The sequence below is a fragment of the Bradysia coprophila genome, assembly GCF_014529535.1.
Source record: "Bradysia coprophila strain Holo2 chromosome X unlocalized genomic scaffold, BU_Bcop_v1 contig_185, whole genome shotgun sequence".
NCBI lineage: Eukaryota > Metazoa > Arthropoda > Insecta > Diptera > Sciaridae > Bradysia > Bradysia coprophila.
The window spans coordinates 654069-671055 of NW_023503305.1; the positions used below are offsets into that span (position 1 = coordinate 654069).

Genomic DNA, 16987 nt, shown 5'->3' on the forward strand with positions numbered 1-16987 from the left:
AGAAAACTGGTTTCGCTAAACTTTTTCATCTCTACTAATGAAAAGAAAGAACTATTTTTCCAAAGACCTATTGAGCTTAGTGACATATTTTTGGCCGAGACATTATTTAAATAATTTTTTATTTTCTCACCTCGAAAAAAGAGATCGGCTAGAAAATAAACATTTTCTCATCTGAATTGTCAAATTCTCTCAAATTCGAGCTCAAATGACTAAAATCATCATTTTTTCGTTGATTTGATTTTCATGTTTTTTGCGAATTTTCACTAAACTCATTCATGTAAAACGTTGTGTTCACCTCGGGGGAAAATGGTAAATTTCCATTTAATGGACTGTGACATGAATGTACGTATCTGTAGTGGACGGTAGATTTTAGGTAATTTCGTGAGTGAGGGCGATCAGCGAAAGTGCTTAAAATGAACTGTACACAGCTGCTCACAGGTACACAGTTTTTCATGCAAATCACAAGAAATATTCCAAAATTTGACCCAAGGCATGACAAACGCATTACTCATCTATAGGAGTTCATCAATACTTTAATAAAGTAAAATTGGTTTCAGATAGTTGAACATATTGGGGATTTTACACAAATATGAAATATAGCGTCATAAAAATTAGACGTATGGACGTTTGAAATCTGGGAATAATTTTATCAAATATCCTTTGTTAGTGTACCATGCGTTTGATAGTGAACTTCACTTTATTAATTTAAGCTCGTCATATTAAGTAATTATAATAAATTAAACACAGCGTTATTCCAGTTTTATCTACTACATTGATTAACAGTTCAATCGGGAAACGTAGCATAAAGTACCGCCATATAGTAATTTATTGGGAGAATGGAATATCTCCATGGACTTTGCAGCCAATCCTAAATTTATTATAACACTGGATTTTTCTTATATTTTTTCGTGTTTTACTACCTAACGATCATCCCTGAAAATCGATGTAAAATTGGTTCCCAAAAATCTGGCGCCTAAAACTACCAGTGAAATAAATAATTTAATTAATTAGTCGATTGAACAAATCAACATCATCAGCATATCAGACGGTCATAACTTGTATGGTTAGACTGAAAGAATTCACATCTAGATATCAAAACGTTCACTATATACACCACCGATCTTGATGGTACCTGTATAGGTGATTTATATACGAGCGTAAAATAAAAAAAAAAACCTCACGTACAAATAATTTTTTGCAACAATCAATCGATATCTGATCACTGCTATCTTGTATCACTAAAAAGAATAGAATGTTTAAAATAATTGAAGTATAAATAACAATCAGGTTGGATTTTTTTGCCAAAACCATTGTGAAATTTGACTCGTTAGCATGAGAGGTAAGAACCGAATTTTCATTTTGATATTACATATGGGAAATGTTGTGCTATTCAGTGTGTATCGTTTATGAAACCCATAATTCTACCCGGATACTAAGAATTATGTGAACAATATGTGACTTCAAAGTGTTTGAGTGTTTATGCTAAATGATTTTCTTATTTTTTTTTTAATAATTTCGTTTAGAAAATCATTTTAATTTAATAATTTAATTTCAGTCATCCACATATACCTAACGCTGATTAGCGTGACCGGTTTTTATGCACAAAAAATTTATCCCGAATGTCGAACGCAAGCGCACATAACCACAATGTGGCCGGATTATGACGATCCAACTCGATACTTTTCATGTTCAGGCTACGAGCGCCATGAAAGTCGATCGTGTGCTCCTGGTACGAAATTTAGTTTTGCCCATCAGACATGTGTACACCCGTGGATGTGGGTAGCACCAGTTGCTCCTAGTGCGTCTCATGTACCCAACAATGCAGAAATTTTGACGACTCCATGCCCGCCTACAGCAGCGCCGACAACACCTTGTCCAACTGAAACCCCATGTCCACCAGACACTACTAGGACTACAACTACAACAACAACTCCATGTCCACCGGAAACTACCAAGTCTACTACCACAACAACAACAACTCCATGTCCACCGGAAACTACCAAGACTACTACTAAGACTACAACAACAACAACAACTCCATGTCCATCGGAAACTACCAAGACTACTACTAAGACTACAACTACAACAACAACTCCTTGTCCACCAGACACTACAACTACAACTACAACCCCTTGTCCACCAGAAACTACTAAGACTACAACTACAACGACAACTCCCTGTCCACCAGGGGAAACAACGACAACTCCTTGTCCACCTGGGGAAACAACGACCACTCCTTGTCCACCAGGAGAAACAACGACGACTCCTTGTCCACCAGGAGAAACAACGACAACTCCCTGTCCACCAGGAGGAACAACAACAACTCCGTATCCAGGAATCCCAACACCACCAACAAATTTCCCGACTCCACCAACTGGATTTCCAACTCCTCCAACAGGACTTCCGACTCCGCCAACTGGATTACCAACACCACCGACTGGTAATTTTATTAAACATTTTAACGTTTGATTCATGAAAAATGAATATTTCTTTACGGTGAATTTAAGAAAAAGTTATACTTCTTCCATAAAAATTTGTTTAAAAAATTTATAATCAAACAGGACACTCCCTGATAAAGTCAATTTTTCTATTGAATCAACAACTACAGCATTTTCGAAAAGCTGACTTAGAAAAGTCCTTTAAAATATCATTAAAGAATTTTTGGGAAAAGAATTAAAAATACGAAAATTCGCAGATGGCGGTGTGATACGTAGTCCGAAAATTAAATTGATATCGTCAACTACCAAAACCGTTAATTGGCCATCTAGAGCAATTCAAGACAAATATTTCAATTTTTCCAAACTTTTTTTTTCGAAATGATTTTATTTTCAGATTTTAAGAATAGACATCGTCTGAACCACAAAACGATCAGGGACTTTTTAATCAATGTGTAACATGTTTTTTTTTAGGCCTTCCGACTCCTCCGACAGCGCTTCCTACACCACCGACAGGAACGCCGACTGATCCTACTGGTGGACCACCCACACCTACAGATCCAAATCTAACTCCGTCCACACCCGTTATGACTCCGCCAACTCCATCTCCAACTCCTAATTTCCCAATTACACCTTCAACGCCAGCATTGACGCCACCAACTCCTCCAACAGCAATTACACCAGATCCTGAAAATCCACCAATCGTTCCGATTCCCACTTGGCCACCAGATGCAGAAGATAATGTTCCAACGGTTTCAGTACCGCCGCCCGGTTGGGATATCATTGATTCTGGAGAAGTGCCCATTGTTCCAGTACCACCACCAGGATGGCCACCAGTGGAAGATGACGGAAATGTACCAATCGTTCCAGATGATCCGTGGGATTCTGTCGAAGATGAAGACGATGGAGGAGTACCAATTGTGCCGCCACCAGATGGCTGGGATCCTGATGATGGTTTCCTTCCCGGTCCCGGTCCCGGTCCAGGTCCATTCAATGGTTTGATAGAAGAATCCAATCCTCAAACTTCCAAACCAGACTGGTGGTTTTGGTAATAGTCAGGAGAGAGTTTGTTTTATTTTGCACTTATAAAATTAGGAGAGATAAACATTTAATATTTTTTTTAAATAATAAATGGGATCAATCGAATAAATGTTAAATTAATTTACTCACCCAATTGTCTTCGTTCTCCCTTTTCTCTTGCAAATACTCGTGAAGAATCGGTCCCAGGCCGCTAATGAAATTCTTTACAATCATTTTCGTTTTGTCATGTTGCTGTTGCGTTAAAACTGGTTCAAGAGCACGAAGATATTCAGTCATTGTCTGTTCTAAAGGCGGTACCGGTACCTTTGGCAGATCCTACGAAAGAGTAATAAAAAAAGAAAATTATTTCTATTTTCCATATAACTACAACGAGCCATGCAACTGTGTATTGTCGGATATTGTTCATTTCGATTTTCACATAAAAAAATATTATACAAAGACGCATAAGTTGGAGTGTCTAAGGGTTAATTGTGTTCTTTTTTGATTGTTGTAAGGGTGAGGAAAGGTTATAAACGTTCAACAACTTTTTGATAATAGACAATGAAGAGTCGAGAAAAACCCTCATTTTATGCGTCGAACCAAATAACACGTTATTGCACTTGAGTGTAGGGGTGGTTTTCACAATATTCGCTTCGAAACAATGAAATTTATGATTATTGCGAAGATTATTTTCATATTCATAACTTGAGTTTCTCTTTATGTGACACACAATGAGGGGAATAATGGTTTTATTTGGTGTAAGCCGTATTTGTGGAGCAAAAAAAAAATACTTCGCACGAGAATTCACTAACGGAGTGAAACTGTTTTCTCATATTTTCTTTTTTGATTGCAACTAGCAAAGGAGTGATATAAATGAGACAATTAGATGACAATTGTTTTAGAACCTCTAACTTTCATCCTGTTATTGTTATTTCGAACAACGCACGGCACGGTGTGCCTGAACCAAATTTAATCAAAAAATTTTGAACCTCTGATTTCTCTTCGTATTTTACTTTTTTGGGTCATACCATAACAAACAACTTTTGTTCGAAGGGTAGAGTGGCGCAGTGGGCGCTTTTCGAAATAATGTAAAACATTATGTGTGTTTCATCGATTTCCATACATTTTTACGAGATAAGTAAATAAATCTCCTGATACATTGAATCTGTCGATTGAATATTGTTTGTGGACACAAATTAAACATGTATGTATGTTTTACACTCAAAAAAGAATTCTCCGCTCTGACTCCGTATAACTCAATAAATTTTCGAGTGGGAAACAAAGACCACAACGATGGAATTTTTCAAAACGGGATGACTGTGATGCTAGCCTAACCATGGCATTATGCCGGTTGAAGTGCACATACTTTAACATCTTTTTTCTTGGTAAGTAAAGTCAATAGATCATCTTCAAAGCCGTTTGAAATGCCATCCACGATAAGAAATGCCATCTACGTAAAAAAACTCATAAAAATGAATGAATGAACGAAACATTTAACGAAACTAAAGTGAGGTTACGTGTGAAAGTGCCGTTTTTTGAAGATGATCTATATTTAATTTCAATAACAGTTGCTGAGTCGAATTAAGATTAATTAATTAAGATAGATACGTTATATGAAAAATGAAAGTATCCTTACTGTTTTGCACACGTAAAAATCCCGCTTTCGTATCTATAAGTTGTTCGTTTCTATGATTCTAGTGAAAGTGAAATTGTGAGTTTTTACGTGGGCAAAGCAGAGTAAAAATTCATTTCAACACATTTTCACTAACTGTGTACAAATATATTCACGTTTAAAAAATAAAAAAGATTTTTTTAAACGAAGAATCTTCTCGTCCAAAATTTGTGCACAGTGAAATACTTTGTGACATTTCATTTTACTGTTATTGTTCTGTTGATAAAAGCTGTATTTTATCAATGGCTAAATAGGGCAAATGACATAAACTTGACAACTTGACATGCCAACTATTGAGAAAAGTTAGGAAGAACGCACGATATTTTTCAGTTTCATGCGTTATTTCACCTTTTTCGTAGTAGATCAGCGCACTATAAACCAAGGCTGTAAACTTTGGGGCTTACAGCCTTGCTATAAACATACACCATAATAATTTTCTATCTGACTACTAAGTAGTATAGTTCAAAGGTTCTTTGAGCTGTCAAAGCGTCATCTATAGAGCCACAACCAAAAAAATGTTGTTCGCAAAAACGTTGAGGTTATGACTCTGTGGACGTTGGTTTTCGACTTGTCACAAATCATTTTTACAGAACGATGGAACAGACCTATTTCAAATGATGTCGGATGTTTGTTTTTGGTGCGTTGAATAGATGAATTCTTTGAACGTGGAAACATTTTTGTAACGCATAACATTTCTCTGAAAATGTTTTGGCGGAATATATACTTAGTTGGAGCACTCTGCGAAAATGAAATTACACTTGCGATAATTTTCACTTTCGCAGGACTTCGTAAATAAAATATCTTACGTAATTGTTTGGAGATTGTTACTAGCATGATTGATTATAGTCCTTGCCCTCGGCTCTGACTACAAATACCCCTCCCAGCAAAATAAAAATCTACGAACAAGGACGTAATGTACTATTAACGCAAAAACAAGAAATCAAGTTATGCTGAAGTTCGTGAATATATATAGGTTTCGTAAACTTTTGGTGGTTAACACGGTTTTATATATGTGTCAAAAGCTTACGAAATAGACAAACTTACGAAGCATAACTATATGAAATGCTTAGTTGGAATTTCGTACTGTTCGTATCTATCTCTATTTTAGACATGCATTTTCTCATTTTCTTGTGTTATTGGTGGTAAACTAAAAGCTTCCGTGATTTTTTCTTTTGTTTGAAGTTTGTAAAAATAAATTTGAAATTCGACAAATGACTTTACGAATTTAATAGATCACGTGAGACTTGAGTTGAGTTTGTATTACGGAAAAAAAGCTCTCGTGTTTTCACATTTATTTCAAAATAGTAAACAAAAAAGAATACAAAAAATACAAGCTAAGAAAAGATGAAATAATTTCATTAAAAAAATACTCTAAAAACAAAAACAAGAAACCCTCCCAACTTCTATTTCCAATTTTACAACTAGGGCTTCAATGTAGATTCTTGAATTAAATTCAATCGACCATTTGCGCTGAGACCCAACGTGATAAAGGTGTCTGTCTAAATATACGCCACGGCCTTGTCGCCACATCTATTCCGAATCTCAGATGTTTCCTAATCTCGTACGGTTTCTCACTGAAGTAAAATTGCATTGTGTCGAAATACTTCAAATGACTGAGTAATCTATACGCCAATAAGAAGAAAATTGAAGAGTCGGAGTCTGTCTGGAAGCATTTCAAATTTTTCATTTTTATAAGAAAGTCGAAGTTAGTAACCGATTTTGAACAGCGCATCACTGAGAGGTCGGTCAATTGTTCCAATTCATACAGTCTATCATAGAACTTTTGGTCCAATGATTCACTTTCCAAGTCCAAAGTGGTCAAGTAGTCAAAGCATTTAAGAAATCTGAACAGATGCTCTTGATTCTTCACTTCTCCTGTGACAATAATAGATCGGACACTAGAATATTTCTTTGTGAAGTCGTCAGGTATTTTGCCTCCAACCAAATGCATGAGTTCGTTGTAGGGTAATGGGTCGTTGTGAACGACACGTTCAGCCAGCGAGTTGTAATACTTGATTTGGAACTCAAGCTTACTGCTATATGCAGCTATTTTCTCAAGGTCAAGCTCAACGGATTGAAAATAGATTTTCAGTTTAGGTTGCTCGTAAGACTTTCGATCATTTAAGTAGGTTGTGATGTTTAACTTGTAGGGGCTCGCTTCTTCCGGAGATCCATGTTCATGAATGGCTAACGATTTCAATTCTGGGAAAGCTGACAATATGTCTGCAATTTTTTGCAAGCGTGGGAAGTCGTATTCGACTCCAAGATGCTGTAAATTCTTAAGTACGACGATGTTTCCGCTATAAATTCTCGTTTCCAGATGCTTAATACTATTTGGGTGAGCCAGATGGATATTACTGAAATCCATGCACCTCAATCTTTCCAATTTGGGTGCGATAACAACAACTTTACAGGGCCAGCTCATGTCAATTTCCATTGCCTCCAAGTTTGGTAGATCGATACAGTATTTGTCTGAATACCCATAATATTCAGTTACAATTTTCACTTCCTTGAGCTGTGTTAAATCTTCAACATTCAGCTTAGCGAATTCTTTACAGATACCGTGGAAGTAAAGACGATTTAACTTATCCAATCTGACTATCGACCGACATGAATTAAATGTTTTCACGTCGATGACGTGCGAATGGCTATATTGATTTCTTGTAAAAAACCAGTAGTTCTTGATGCTGTCAGCTTTGTTACTTATCACCAATTCAGGTATATGAGTTTCTTCAGAAAGTAACTTGAAACGCTTGCATACCTGTGAATCAAGAAAAGTTATGTGGCGAATCGATTAATTTTTGAACGAATTAAGCTTACCAATCTGCATCGTCCAAGGTCTTTTATTGTGAGATGCCCGAAAATAAGTAAGAGAATTTCGTTCGGCATGTCGTTCATTTTTACAGATGCGTTGGTAGGACTTTTAGTAGCCATTAAATCTTTGCGCCAGTCTACACAGTGCCAAGTGAATTTTCGATGAAGCTCTTTTTTGACTAACTAAACTAGATATGAAAATTTCCACTCGTTGATTATTATATCGTTAGAATCTATCCTCTGCTTTAATAGTCGCTTGTCGCTTAATTAATAAGAATTGGTTGATTAAAATGTATGTTCAGTTCACTGTAGCGAAACAGGTAAAAAATGAAGCCGATCGAGTGACACGCATTGATTATATCAAAACAAAAATGAAAATGGCACTTTCATTCGTATAAAATTTGCAAGCTTGTTGTGCGGCGTCAGCTTGTGTCAAAGTATGTTGAAATTCACTTCATTCTGCTGCAGAGATATGATAAATTGGTATACTCACAGCTAGTATAAACTAAAGGAGCTCATGCCGATTATGATACGTGTCATATAAGTTCCCGTTTGGTTATTTTTTTATACGGACCAACGCTGTATAGACTGCATACGGTTTGAGGCAGCGTCAATACATATGTAGGTTGTAGTATCTCTTATTTGTGGATTCGTACACAACTTTACATTCCCTCACTTTCGTCCCTGAAGGATTTACTACAAATTTTTCAATTCAACTTTTAGAACTCGCAATGTGTACAAAATTTTGGTAACGATATATCGTGTTCGAGTTCTCCTTTGACATAGTAGAAACGGCACACGGCACGATTACACGTCACCGAATCATTGTGAAGGCTCTTTCAAATGATTAGAAAATACGAACACAGCAGAAACTGCCGCTTGTGATTTATAAACAACAAAACTATTGATCACATACAAAAAAATTCAAATCGACAATCCACGGGGTTGAATCCGATATTTCAAATTTTTGTATGGATATTTACATTCAAACATTGATATCTCCGTTGTTTTTAAGGAATAAGAGACAGAATAAAAGTTTTATCGATTGGCATACTCATTCACACCGTAAGTGCGGTCGAAATTCAAAATCTTTCTCACGCAAGTTTTTCTAACGCAGCGTCATTTTCATACAAGGAAGCGCTGATATGTGTTTTTCGGTTCACTTTTTCATCGGTTCACTTGAAATTCAAATTTTACACAAATGAGTATGTCAATCGATAAAACTCCATAAAAGATTTTAACTTAGCAAAATCTTCCTCTTATTCTTTAAAAACAACGGAGATATCAACGTTTGAATGTCAATTCCCAAACAAAAATTCAAAATATCTGATTCGACGAGGTTTTTTTAGCCAACCTTTTTGACATAAGCCTACAACGCACCATCGATGACATGACAGTTTACCACATTATCAAAATAAACAAAACCGTTGTCGTTCTAAATAGAAGGAAAAATAGGTTTGTTCGATAAAACTTCAAAGTGAGGTGTTGGCGTCTCTGTGGATGACGCTTGACATTTTGAACGACATTGGAACAGACCTATAATGATGTAGTTTAAATCGGAGTATTACACAACGTCATATGCCAGATTTCCAGTACTGAACTTCAGATTGTAAATGTTTTCATAAACACACTAGCACTTTCCCTGAAAGGAAGTAAAAAGTTATGAATTTTTTGCCCGACATAAGTTTCAGTGAAATTAGCATTTATTTTTCGTCGTATTCAGTTCAGTTTTCAGTTTTTCGACAATATCTTCCGAGCCAATTTGGGAAGTGATTCACATTCTTTTATTACCTATAACACTGGGTTTAGCAACAACTGGAGTTTGAGAACCGATTCAAAATCACGAATGCGTATATTACAATATGAATTTTGTGTTTGTACTGGACAATGATTGCTTACTCAACAAACACAACGATTATCCATTTCGAGTGATCGACCTTTAAACGAAAATGTTTTATGTTAACAATTCAATAAATCAGACATCTCCTTGACCAGACTTGAGTAGAATAATCTATGCATGGCTTTCGGTCGGATTTGAAATCTATTGTTAACTGAACGATTTATGGTGAATAAATATTTTTGAATAAAATGGAAATTTTGCCAGCAAACAAATGTTTTGAGCATTTATGTTATTTTACAACTAGTTCTAAATTTAATATCAAGTAACTTTGCATGTGAATAAATTCGGAGAGATGCTCGTCCGACCGAGAATGATCTGGAGGTTGAACCTCGGATGAACTCTGCATTCGGTCAAAGAGTCTTATATTGAAATAATTTTATATTCGTTGCATTTCTCATTCAATGTTCTTAAATGGTGTCCTGCTGAAACCAACGCGAATCTAACTTATTTGGAACGATACACTTTTTAGTAAGAAAAATTGTATTTGACCCCTTCATTTTGGCACTAATTTAAATTTTCTACGATAAGTGACGGCTGATATATCCACTAGGGGGGTCTCTATCAATGGCAAAGCTTATTTTTGGAAATTGAAATAATGAAAATTCTGATAAATTCTTAGTTTTTTTCGGAATTTTATCAGAATATTTCAGAGTTTTTGGAAATAAAAATGTTAATAATAAACCCTGCTCGTTCCGTTTTTCTAGCGGTCTAGCGTGACAAAAGTCGCAGAACGAATGCTGAAAGTGAATAAAACACTTTGCATGAAGCAAGTATAAAATTTAAATTAGAACATAGGTTGTGATTGAATAACTATCTTTGCTCTCATTTTCACATTTATTCTTTTTCTTAGTCTAAGCGTTCTGTCGTAAGTCTTCAAAGCTTTGAATTCCTCTTTTTTCACACCAGCAACCTGAAGACAATCCAATTTCCCGCACGTTAACGTGCTTACCGAAAAAAAAAGTCCGATCGGAGTTTTTCTTTGATTTTCTATTCAGTTTTAACAAAAGAAAGTCAACAACCCTATTTAGAGCAAATATTTCCATTAACAAACATAGGAACAAAATGAAATATCGAAATCGATTTCCATGTGCAGTACACACCGAAAAAAAACAGAATCCCATGGGATAAGATTTTCTTTCCTTTTTTTAATGCAAATGTTCGATGTTATGTCACACTAAAAAATTTTTTTCCTGTCGGACAGAAAATCCATAATCATTGAACATGCGAGCTGTGAAAGCCTCTTGGGACCTTCTGACTGGTAGTGCGTGGGTAGTCCTCTCTGAATTGCTGAGTGTGATATAGCTACAGTATAAACATGTTAAAATACAAATAACGACAAAATAGGGGATGATTTATTTGGAGTGTCGTTGTTATATTCCGCTATTGAGGGTTCTGACGGAATGTGTATAGTATTGTAAGGTAAATATAAATACAAGTAGTGTTTGTATAAAAATTTGTTCCAGTGTTTGTATTCTATATGAATGATAATTAAAACAAAAATACGGCGTCCAAGAGACGAAGTAGAAAAGGAAGGAAGAAAAACTCTCGCCCCTTTACAGAAACTGAGTAAACTGTGTGTGTGTATACATAGTGTTTAGTGTATACATACGTCCATGTGATTTCTCACAGAATTCGTTATGGAAAATGTACAGAGAAAAAAGCATGTGCTCTACTACCCAAATTTCAATTTTCAGTCACGTCTTATTTTTTCATAACAAACCATCATTTGGTTATTTAAATTCTATAAATTCGTTAGCATGAAATTCGCACAATTTACGGGCTCTTACGGGCTCTGAAACGTCTTTGGGTATGATGGGGAGCGAGAAACGCTCATTTTTAAAGACGAAAAAAAATGTTGTCTTTGTGCTGGGAAATGGTTTTCGTTTGAATTAAAAATAAAGAAATATAAAAGCGACAGTGTGTGTATACCCTCTTTTCCTTTGCTGAAATATGGAACGTTAGATTGACGACAGTTTACCTATGAAAGCATCACATTTATATACGTGTACCATACCTACATGCCAAACCATTCTATATACACGTACAGCAAGCTCATATTGCACACACTTCACTTTCTCAAAAACCACTTTAGAAGTTTTTCAGACATATTTGATGGTACTTCCTTAGATTCGCTATGCTTGATAATATTATTGTTTAGGATTACAAAACAAAGCGAATATAAATGTAATACAATATCGGGTGTATCGGGTGTAAACTCGAGCATGAGATATTATATTGCTTTTATGTGTAACAAAATAGGATACGAAATTAATATTGAATGAGTTCCGTACATCCTTTTGCTTGATCATTCACATACACACTTGTGTAATTTTATTTGGCTTTGTAAAGCTTTCAGTGGAATATAATTGACTTTGTCATAGAAAACCGTGTGTGTGTGGGATGTGGGATATACAAGATATATAATATAGCTGAAAATTGTGGTTCCGCGGTAGTAAACAGAGCCGCCGTAATATTACTGAGAATAAAGTGAACCTTTTCGACGAAATAACACGAAACACAGAAATAAAATGGCAAAGTAAAGCATTTGTCTTATTAACCATAAAATGGATGGACAGAAATTTCTCGTTTTTTGTTTGTTTTAGTTCTAGAGTTTCATGTCTAGAGCCGAAAGAAACCGTTGCCATGCCGTTTACTGAAAAAATGGTCTTGATTATTCGACGACATGCGTATCGACGACTCTCTGAAAGCTTTTGCAAAATTTAAAAAAAAACACCGTTTTTCTACAGAAGCAGTGAGTTTCTGAAGAAATGGCGATTAGTAATCATTTCTTCAGGAACTCACTGAAAAGAGCTTTAATGAAGTTTCGCTCTTAAAAATTACGAACATTCTTTCGTCAAATGCTCTTCAAATAGTTACTATTCAAAAATTAAGCGCGCACAAGGGGTGAACGAGTCGTTGCTGAAAACAGAGCCTATTTTTGAAAAATTATTTGCTAAGATTTTCCAAAATTTGCAAAAATGTGCCAATTTTTTTTAGAAATCTTAGCAGGTCTGGGAAAACTGTTGCAGAAAATCAATTTTTCAAAAATACAGTCAAATCCAACGAAAGTGATGCAATTTGCTTCAGCGGTTGTACTCATACAGATACAACCTCTCTGTCTTATAAGTGTTTATACGAGTTTGATAGACATACGCGCGTGGTGTGAAGACAGTGAATTTGTATGAGTGCAACAGCTGAAGAAAATTTCAACACAAATTTGGTTAGGGTTAACTATATGTCATGCCTAAAAATCGTGCTGATTCGTACAGGGAAGATGCCATTTAAACAATAGAGAGAGGGTGTGAGGTTGTGAAGGTTTTGAGTTCGTGCCTAACCCGTGCACATCAAAATTTGTATTTCAAATCCAATTCGATTCAAGTATTTCTAAGCTGAAAATTAAAAGAACTCGTCGCTCGTCGTTCTAGCGTTTCTCTAGAAATAGAGATAGGGTTTCTAATTTTAGAATGAGGATTACAGGAAGAGAAAAGTTAATTTCGACATGTTTTCTGTTTTAGGAGTGTGAATTATTCTACACATTTGTTTAACACAATTCATAAAGTAAAAACATAGATTTTCATTTGTTCAATCAAATTCTTGTGGAACCATTTACAGACCACAACCACTACCAAATTAGAAAACATGTCGAATTTCACTTTTATCGCCCTGTAACTTAAAAAGTGCACGGCCTACATTTCACAACTTTAAAAATGACTGATACAACAGCCGAAAAATAAAATCACTAATTCTTAGTGCTATCCCAAGATCTGCTTCAAAACTGTTAATGTTTCTCCTTGACCGCAATACGGAAATAATATGCCTTAAAAATTACATTTGATGTTCCGGGAGCACTCACAACAAACCGTAATGACTGTCTCCAGATAATTTTTTCCGTCACATTATCTGCGTCAAGTAATGTTTGGAAAATTAGGTGAGGCAGGTAACTCATAAAATTAACTGTGACTGTTAGTATCCTTAATTCGAAAAACAAAGTTGCTCACTAAACTCAATCCGAATACCTTCAGATAACTTCTTGGTAATAAACAACCGATAAATTAATTCAATACTACCGATAAAAAATAATAAACTACCGATAAAATTAGTACCGATAAAAATAATAAAATACCGATAGAAATAAGGTACATGTCATGGCACCTCCACCATTTATGGCTGAGTATTTCTTTGTCTGTGAAATTTTATTAGCGTATTATTTTCTAAAGTGACTAATTATTAGACGGTCCGCTTCGCTCCGGGGCAATGGGCCGGATCGCTCGGCGTGTTAAAACGCTTTTTATGTACAATGAAAACTGGTATTCAATTCGTAAAAAGTTGAATTCTGTAGGGACTAACTAAACTCCTTTACGTTACATTTTATAAACGAATGAATTCCCTAGGAATAATTAAACGCATTTACGTTCCATTTCGTAAAAAGATAAATTCCTTAGGAACCAACAAAACGCCTTTACGGCCTCAATCTCAAAATCTTGAGTTGTTCTAAGATATTCCAGATCACTTTAAAAAAATTATGGTGCAGGTCGTGGAACTCGCGTCAACTTCGTCGTCAGATGGAAGAGGTGCCAGCGACAGCGACATGTACCACATTTCTATCGGTATTTTATTATTTTCTATCGGTACTATTTTTATCTGTAGTTTATTATTTATTATCGGTAAAATTGAATTTTTCTGTCGGTCGAATATAATATCCCCTTCAGATCTAGCCACTGATTATTGTAGCTGTAACTGTTCAGTACTTAAAGTCTCAATGTTTATTGTGAAACATTATCTCGTGTTTTTTCTTGAATGAGTCAGTAATCACCCAACATTATCCACAAAAGTTCAAATATACGTTAACTGTGGCAGATAATATTTTTTGCCTGCGAAAGCTAACATTTTTAATAGGTTGCATACTTACAGGAAGCTTTGGGGCAAGTTACCACTCATTTTTCTGACATTCATCTGTGGCAGATACCTTCTCTTTGTATTACCACCAGCAGATAATCTTATTGAAAATATTATCTGCCGCAGTTAACGTAATAGAAAACTTTTTTTTGTCTGTGAGAGAACCGACATTTCAATCCAAATTATCAAAGTTACTGTACATAAATATAAGTACGCGCCATGGAGTTGTTCTTATGTGGTAACGCACGTGAAGTGAATAAATTGAATTTTAATTGTCGGTTCTTAATAATATCCTTTAATGGTAAAATGTTACAGTCATACCCGTGCTTAATCACATACCAACTCAGCTACCACAATAAAGTGTAAAAATAATTTATGCGTAAATGACATGAAGGCTTCATCAATGCATATAGTACAATTTGTAAGCAGCTTTCGCATTTTTTTTTTTCATGCTGTAAAGATAATCAAAATTTCCTTAGCCTTACAGACTAAACTCAGTTTGTCAACGAAATTTGCTTTAAAAAAATCTTTTAAATTATGCGAAAAGTGTCACATTTATCCATCGTACCATTAACCTTAACGCATTATGTTAAAAAAAACGCAATTTCATACCTCAACAATATTAGAAATTTTGCTTGCTTTTGTGGTTTGTAAATGAAACCACATTACACCAGATGCAGAAGTTCTCATGAGTATTTTCCACTTAATGTGTTTCTATTAATAACTTTGAGGGAGTTTTGTAACGAAACACCAAACTTTTGTTACACGTTCTGAACACAGTGCTGTCTGTAAGGTGAGTGTACAATGTTGAAGAACAAAATACGATTCCCGTCTCTATTCGATTTTACCTCTAAAATAAGTTGGTTGAATGTACATTGTACGTACATTCTGTATGCATTGGTTAAAGTATATGTTTTACCCGAAACTTTAACTCGCCGGATAAGAAAATGTTACTCGGACTTCTATAAGTCGTTTTACCTAAATTTCATTACTGCTAGCTTGTTTTACCGTAGAAAATATATATTGCACCCCAATGTTAAGGATAATACGCACAGGGAAACATCTATTTATTACTTATGCAAACATGTAACGTCGTTTTATTGATTTTTACGTTGCGGCGGGGGTTGTTGGTGATGTGTGTGGTATCGTGGTTGGAAGATTTGTGATCTAATAAATTTTGTCATTATCATCATCGTTTTTAACAACATCAAACATTTTTCGATGTTGGAAAATATAATATTGTTACTCAGAAATTCAATTACATTGATGAGATCGAGGCACGCAATTAGAATTTCGAACCAAGGCAATGGATAAATTAAATCGTTTCAAAGGTAAATTGTGTGGGGTCGAAATTGGCTATCGGTAATGAACAAAGTGTGGCGAGTTTTTTTTTTGAATATAATTGTTGGCGAATCGATCAGTACAACAAATAAAAACGTCTCAAAGGTCACGTTGATAAGGTTTGAGTGTTAAACCATTAAGTAGAAAATTAATGAAATTTGTTGTCCGTTCCCACGTACTAAAAAAGGTACTTGTCAGAGCACATTATGTTAAGTGGAAACCATAAACACTAAATTTGTCCACATGTGTCACAATTTGTATAGCTTTTCTGAAATGTCAGCGAGAATTTTCTTTTCCACTTTGAGGTGCCAATCGTCATACATCGGTCCCACTAAAATTTTAGTGTCCTACCGCAGGACATGTAGGACATTGTTTTGAGGTTTATTAATGGAAATAACAGACATTCCAACTAAGGTTCAAAATAGTTATTTATGCCACTGCAAACTTTAGATGCTTCTGTGGCATAAAATATTGTATTTGACTGGATGCAAAGTACTTTATTATGTATTAGGTCCCTTATTTGACGTTTCAAAAATTGACCGCTACTGCCTGGCCTATTTTACTCTGCCGTGAATTTACAGCTTTGCTAAAACATTTGTTACTGTCGATCAACAACTTTTCCGCCACAGTTAACGTTGCCAATTCCTGAACAATCGATCTATCGATTTCCCTTATCTTGTCTTCCTTCGCTTTTTTGTCCTTATGTTTACGATCAGTTCTTTCGTCCTGCTGCTTTTTTTTCTACCACTTTTCAGCTTAGAATTTTTGAAGATCTAAATAAACCTGATAGTTTGTGACAAAGTGACAGCAGACGATCAGTTATGGGAATATTTATAACACCCTTATATGCATCAATACCATCATTGACTGGCTGTTGTTCCTTGTATCGACTCTTTATTTTGCAGTAGG

At 35.3% G+C, this 16987-nt stretch overlaps 2 protein-coding genes and 1 long non-coding RNA gene across 9 annotated transcripts in view; 1 reads left to right on the top strand and 2 right to left on the bottom strand.

The window, feature by feature from the left end:
* Positions 1–3585, top strand: part of LOC119068470 (extensin) — an 11752-nt gene extending 8167 nt beyond the window's left edge. For 3 of the 7 annotated variants that reach the window (XM_037172073.1, XM_037172075.1, XM_037172079.1), the window contains 2 exons: positions 1888–2440; positions 2910–3585. In XM_037172073.1, coding sequence (XP_037027968.1) covers positions 1888–2440; positions 2910–3487 — 1131 coding nt within the window. In that variant the 3' untranslated portion in view covers positions 3488–3585. Of the gene's footprint in view, positions 1–1255; positions 1340–1555; positions 2441–2909 lie in introns of those variants that run through there. The other 4 variants (XM_037172078.1, XM_037172076.1, XM_037172074.1 and 1 more) reach the window with 4 other exon arrangements.
* Positions 1–16987, bottom strand: part of LOC119068511 (choline O-acetyltransferase) — a gene marked incomplete at its 5' end in the record, with an annotated part of 80738 nt that overhangs the window by 21963 nt on the left and 41788 nt on the right. Inside the window, one exon of the mRNA XM_037172116.1 lies at positions 3606–3791. Coding sequence (XP_037028011.1) covers positions 3606–3791 — 186 coding nt within the window. The remainder of the gene's footprint in view (positions 1–3605; positions 3792–16987) is intronic.
* Positions 7620–8342, bottom strand: LOC119068499. The gene is made up of 2 exons (XR_005086159.1): positions 7948–8342; positions 7620–7888 (listed from the first exon to the last, which is right to left on the bottom strand). It is a non-coding gene; the product is annotated as an uncharacterized LOC119068499 (long non-coding RNA).